Below are 6,958 nucleotides of genomic sequence, written 5' to 3'. Positions count from 1 at the left end.
ATTCTATATATGCTTAACATTTGTGTAAAATTTATTATCTTAAATATGTCATAATTTTTTTATCATTATAAAAACTTCTTACTAAAAGTAACAAAGTTAAGACTAAATTGATTTTAAATCTAAAATTATCATTTTTTAATATTTAATAAAAAAATAATGTCACATAAATTATAACCGATGAATAGAGTAAAAAAAATTCCTCCAATTTTCATAAAGAAAAAAACAAAACCTTTTTTTTTCTGACTTGAGCCGTTATGAATATATAATGTTATTTCTGTAATTATCTCCAACTTCAAGGGCATATACATTTCTCCATCAAACTCCGACCCTTTGTCTTCAATTCTTCTGTACAAACTTCAATACTACACTCATATTTCTTCCTTTTTTCCATCTTCTTTCAACAACAATGGCAGCTCCAGATCCATCTTTTTTCCTCATTTCATTCACTTTTCTCCTCTTCATTTTCCCTTCTACAACCTCAAAATCACTAACTTCTCCTTCTCCAATTTCCTCTCCTTCACCAAAACCATCTCCAATTTCCACTCCTTCACCTCATTCATCTTCATCTTCACCACTTGACCCGAAACAACTCAAAGCTCTTCAATCACTCAATATTCCAACAGGTAAAAACCCATGTACTCACAACTCAACTATTGTATGTGATTCCTCAACCCCATTTCGTCACATTGTTTCACTTACCCTTTCAAACTGTTCAGATGATGTTGCTTTATCACTCACTGCTCTTAAATCTTTGTCTACACTTACCAATTTACAGTTTATTAACTGTCCCATTTCACCTATTCATTTCCCTTCTCAGCTCACTTTAAATCTTAAGTCATTTACTTGTATTAATAGTCTCAAGAAACTTACTGGGGTTTGGTTAAGTAGGTTTAAGAATGTGAATGATTTAACTGTTTCGCGTGTTTCTGTTACTGCTAGTGGTCCTGCTATAATTTTGGATAGTGTTGAGCACTTGCTTTCTGTTACTATTTCACATGCTAATTTATCTGGGGTTTTGCCTAAACATTGGCACCCGAATCTTAGTTATGTAGATTTGTCTGGGAATAAGTTAAAAGGGAAAATTCCAAGTTCGTTAACTGAGCTTGAGAATCTTGTTTTCTTGAATCTTTCGTCGAATTCGCTTAATGAGACAATTCCAACTTCATTTGGTGACTTGTCTTCGTTGCAAAATGTATCGTTGGCTTCGAATTCGTTGTCTGGATCTATTCCTGATTCGATTGCTGCTATCCCGGGTTTAGTTCATCTTGATCTGGGGTCTAATCAGCTCAATGGGACTATTCCAAGATTCATTTCGGATATGAAGAGGTTGAAATACTTGAATCTTGAGAAGAATAACTTTCATGGGATTTTGCCTTTTAATGCGTCGTTTATAAAGAAATTGGTTGTGTTGAAAGTGGGTGAAAATTCTAATCTTTGTTACAATCACTCAACTTTGTCTAAGAAAGTGAAACTTGGCATTGCTCCGTGTGATAAACATGGGTTGCCTATGTCGCCTCCGCCTTCAAAGGACATAAGTTCGGATGATGACGAGGACGACTCTGATTATGCTGACGATGAAAGTCCACACCAACAACATAGTCATGGACCAAGTAAGGTTGTTCTTGGTATTGCCATTGCACTTTCCTCAATTGTGTTTTTGATTATTTTCTTGGTTCTGTTGGCCAAATGCTGTAAATGAGTACAAAAACAAAATCTTGGTTGGTTTAGTTTAGGAAATTTCTTAATTGGATATGTGATTTGTTTAGTTAATTATACAGTTGTACCTTGAAAAAAGTAGAAGATGTTACTCTATTTGGTGTGATTCTTTTTAGCTGTTTTGCTGTAGGAGGAAGCTCCATTTTCGGCTTTCGTCTAGGCTAAAGTGATTCTTAAGTGTATGAGGAGAGAAATTGCTTATTGATGAATATCTTTATATATATGTTTTTTTCGATGGAGGTCTATGGTTATGGCTTATTAAACTTTACTTGATACTCATTAGCTTTCACTTCATCTTTTAGGTGTGTGTTTGGATATATAATTATTGAACTTTTGATTTACATCTTATAGCTTTCAGTCCTAGTTAATTATTCCTATTTTTTGAGTGATATAGCTTATGCTCAATCGTTTTGTATCTGATATCCGAAAGCTCAACAAATATGGTGACATCTTAATAGTTAGATATTTGGACGTTTGCTGCATTATTTTGTCATATGTTGGTTACTATAGTAGGTTCGACAAAATGCACATTGTCGGCGTTGTCAGTTTGTAGGCGGAATTATCTAGTTTAAGCTTGTATGTCAAGCTTTCTAGTAGCTCTTTGAACTGCCTCCTAATTCCCTAACGTCCAAGGATGGCGTTAGTGTATATAGAAAGAAAACAGAGAAAGTAATTTAAAACAATCAAATCTAACTAAGCTTAATATTATTAGTAGCTCTAACATGTAGATGAATCCTCCACTCGCTCACCCTGCACCTGCCTGTTAAAAACAGAGGGGAAGAAAGGAAATCTTTGAACTCACAGATTAACTTCTCCAAACTCACTTTTGAATTAGCAGCTATCTACGGCTCACATCTACCAAATTAGCTCTATAGTCTGTCGCTTCGGTTTTAACTGCAAGGATCACCTCTTCCTCTGTTTTCTGGCAAGAGTGTATAGGTAAGTTATTTTGCTTACATTGTGCTCTACCATATTTCCAGCATCCCCTGTATACACAAAGATGCCAGAGTTTTGTGGGAGATTCTAACTCAATACCGTGAAAACTCTTTTTTAATCTCTTTTCGATAACTGAGAAATCTGCTGTTTTTAATGGTTAGTTGTTTGAGCATTTGCTGCATTATTTTGTGATCGACAATGTGAAAAGTTCCTTCATTTTGCCACATATTTGTTACTACAGTGGGGTACGACATTATGCACATTGCAACAACAACAACAACAACCCAGTATAATCCCACTTAGTGGGGTCTGGGGAGGGTAGTGTGTACGCAGACCTTACCCCTACCCTAGGGTAGAGATGCTGTTTCCAAATAGACCCTCGGCATCCTTCCCTCCAAGAACTTCCCACCTTGCTCTTGGGGAGACTCGAACTCACAACCTCTCGGTTGGAAGTGGAGGTTGCTTACCATCAGAGCAACCCCTCTTGTCTATTATGCACATTGCCAATGTTGTAAATTTGTTGTTGCATTGCAATCATAAATTTCGGGGATGCATTTCAGTTGACAGAAGCTCGAGTTGTTACCCCTCTCCAGTGCCTACTATGGTGTTTGATCACCACGAATGATTATTACCGAGTGGTTGCATGATGTTTTTGCTTCCATTTTTGAATGACTGTCTAGAAAATAGACATTGGCAATTCATATAGCCGACTCTAACTTTTTTGGCGTAGGTAGTAGTAGTTATATTTTCAAATTGTCTTTTTTGGCTGTACGGTCTATTGGTTTTTACTGTTGTATTTATTTACTGTGAGTCTTTGAGATCTGTTGGATATGTGATTACAACCTGTAAGGCAAATAAGACATCATGCTGCGGACAAATAAGGCATCTCTCCCTTTTCTGTTCTTGATCCAAGGGTCTACTGGAAACAACCTTTCTACCTTCATAAAGTAGGGAGGGGTAAAATCTGCGTACGCTCTACCCTCCCCCTACCACACTTGTGGGATTTTACTGGGTTTGTTATTGTTGCTGACATATTTGTTGTGAATAGCAAGCTGCTGTCTTTTGTGCATCCTTCAATTCCCTCACCCCCACCCCACCCCCACCCCCACCCACCTCACCCACACTCACACAGAGCAAATCTCACTGGCCATTTCTCATTACAGTCCAAGTTTCTTGCAGACTTATTAGTTGTTACCTACCTAACCATGTTATTCCACCTCATGTTGTAATTTTTCCATGTGATGGTTGTACTTCATGTGATTTCCTACTTCCTATGACTTCTATCAACATCCTAAATAAGTGCTGGCTATGAATTGTCTTTGAAGTCTATCTACCCTCCTTCCAATCTGGCTATGATTGGTATCTTGTTACGTATGCTAGTGGGAGGTAGCAGGTAGTGGCGGAGTCAGGATAAGTAAACTCATAAAGAAGCCAACGAAGGGGTATCAATATGCAATATACAACAACAACAGCAAACCCAGCTTAATACCATGCATGGGGTCTGGGGTTAGTTTGTAGGCAGCTTTACCCCTAAACCTATAAATGCAGAGAGGTTGTTTCTTATAGATCCTTGGCTTAAGGAACTGTAAACTTAAAGCAACAATAATGTAATGTGGTAATGAGAGTGAATGATATAACAAGTAATAAAGAACAAGGAATAAGAGACTACAAGAATGGTACTAGTACGGTTGGTAAACCTAGGAAAAACTCACAACTACTTACCACCTTAATTCTCGACCTGCACCTTTCTATCGTGAGTCGTCCTCAGTGAGGTGAAACAATGTGTTATTTCCTAATGAAGTTGTTTAGGTTGACACCCCTTTAATATATGTGACTTCGCTATTGGTAGCAGGTCTTTGGTGGATGGTTAAGGTTCGCATAAGCTGCTTCGGACACCATCGTTATTAGTATTTTTTTTTTTTTAATGTCTATATACCCTCCTTATGTGGTGTGATTGAGTATATTATATTCCAACCATTGGAGTAAAAGGAAGGTTTTGATTCACTTGCTAATTGATCTTGTCAGACAGTTTGATTTCATACCATCATCATTTTTTTTTCTTTTCTTTTCTTTTTTCCATATCATCATTTCTACCATATGGTGGGATTTATACTTGATCTATAAGAATTGCTTTATATCTTCTTCTTTTTTTTGTCTCTCCTCCATGTGGGCATACCTTTGCCAGGTTGGTGACAAATCTTGGCTTTTATCTGTACAATAATGATCTATCATTATATCAGCCAGCTTTGGCCATTATTATTCATGTGTAAGGACCAAACCTCATTTTTTTCATACTTTAAAAATTCTGATAAAAATTAAATGATTTTTTTTCTCACAGTTCCCTAAGTGATCATATAAGGGATAATATTGAAAACCAGCTGTAACAACATTCATATTTTCTTAAATTCTTTTTTCTACTATTAATTAAACAACCACCTAAGATATCATTTTCCTTTTTCTTTCTTCATGCATCTTTTTAGACAATCCATTTAAGATCTAAGTTACCAAAATTGAACCCCCTTGCCAAAGAAATATGACTAATGTACTTTAATAAGACATTTCACAAGTTTGATGATTAAGCTTGTATCTGCATATTACCGTGGTACTAATACTAGTATATTTTAAATATTAACTTTACTTAATATGAATATATGTAAATTATCTATACTATATTAAAAGCACGAAGGCCCTTAACGAAATATCGTTCGTCTTTTTTACCCTTTAAAAATAAGTTTCACACTAGGCAAAATAATCATTTTATTATTTTCCTAATATTTAGTAATAAATATTAATTATTTTTCCTAATATTTAGGAATTCGAAATCAACTAAATTTTGTGTAATTATGAACCTTCCTTATTTAAGAGGTATGTACTTAATTAAATATTTTTTAATTATTAAATGTAATTTTAAAATATTATTCAAAAATTAATTAAGAGAAAAATTATTGTTCGAATAGGAATGGAGTTAAAAATTATCTATATTTTCTAAGTTATTTTAACAATACAAAGTCCCAATGCGAAAAAAATAAATTCTTTGAATTAACTAAATAGAAAAAGAATCTAATTCAAGTCTTTTTCAAAATCTTCATGTAAGTAAAATTATTTTTTAAGTTGATAAAACTCCTAAGTTACGTAAATTTATTTCCACAAGAAGAGCACTAGCGGTGAAATAAATTAAAAAATAGAGCAAAATTAGCTATATCATAGTATTATTTGTTACTTATTTTCGGTATTAGGTAACAAAAAATAATAACTTTTATCATATATTCCTACATAAATCATCAAAAATCACAATAAAGTATATAAGGATTTTTACATGGCAGTATTCTTTATTTATTGAACTAGCTAAATTGGATAAACATTTATTAATTTTAGGAACTTATATTTTCTTTTAATTTTTGTTCAATAGCTCAAACACATTATTTAATAATAATTACTTAATTTTTTAAGATCGTATATTCATTTATATAGGGTACATGCATAAAGCGCGTACCCTAAAACTAATCTTTTAAATGATGTGATACTATAAATATATTATCGTCGTCAGTGTATAGAAGGTAATCTCCTGACACCAAATAGGTATGACACAAAGTTCTTAGTATGGTGGCCAAACTTATACACTAACAAAAGATATTTTAATCAATTTCAATGTTTTTCCACTTTCAAAAATTTTGAAATAGAGATCACCATTCACCAACATCCACCAATTTTACAGTTCACAAAGTTGCCCATATCGTTATCTCCGAACACATTTATTTATTTTTAATTAAAGTCATGCACCCAAAGGTTGTAGTCACCTTATTTGGTGAGGAGTTTGGCATTGATCCTACCTTGTATATTATTATCCAGAGAGTATTTACATTGGAGATGGGCTAGGGTTAGCCTTTCAATTCCTAGTGAAGATTGAACAAACTCAAACTCATATAAGGGTGCGAGTAGATATATAGGATAATGCATACTACCATACATCTATAGGCAAGGGTAGAGTCAGCCTTTCGGTTGCAGGTTCGGCCAATTAAAATCAGTAATTTTTGTCCAAATTCTAAATTTGTCTTAAGAAATCTGTTGAATATTGTCATGGCCCAAATTTTCCACCTTCGGGACCGTGATGGCACCTAACATTGCACTCGCTAGGCAAGTCAACGTTACAGAATATTTCACCTTTTTCCTTTATCCTTTTATAATTAAAATTTAACAAAAACTAAATCAGCGAAAATAAAAGCGGAAGTACATGATTTAACTGCTATTAACGAAAGCCGAAATAAATACCACCCTGAAACCGGTGTCACAAATCACGAACGTTCTA

General features: G+C 34.2%; 1 protein-coding gene across 1 annotated transcript; it reads left to right on the top strand.

Moving 5' to 3' along the window:
* The first annotated feature begins 363 nt into the window (after positions 1 to 363).
* On the top strand, positions 364 to 1,951 carry LOC104220968 (receptor-like protein 51). The gene has a single exon (XM_009771941.2). It carries the CDS (start codon positions 407 to 409, stop codon positions 1,697 to 1,699), a length of 1,293 nt encoding a protein of 430 aa, XP_009770243.1. The 5' UTR covers positions 364 to 406; the 3' UTR covers positions 1,700 to 1,951.
* Positions 1,952 to 6,958: the final 5,007 nt, after the last annotated feature.

This window comes from Nicotiana sylvestris, chromosome 9 (genome assembly GCF_000393655.2).
Source record: "Nicotiana sylvestris chromosome 9, ASM39365v2, whole genome shotgun sequence".
Classification (NCBI taxonomy): Eukaryota; Viridiplantae; Streptophyta; class Magnoliopsida; order Solanales; family Solanaceae; genus Nicotiana; species Nicotiana sylvestris.
This window is presented reverse-complemented; position numbering and strand designations above follow the sequence as displayed.

Bases quoted from the DNA above. Each gene is read 5' to 3' on its own strand.
- LOC104220968 (XM_009771941.2), top strand. From the start codon at position 407: ATGGCAGCTCCAGATCCATCTTTTTTCCTCATTTCATTCACTTTTCTC.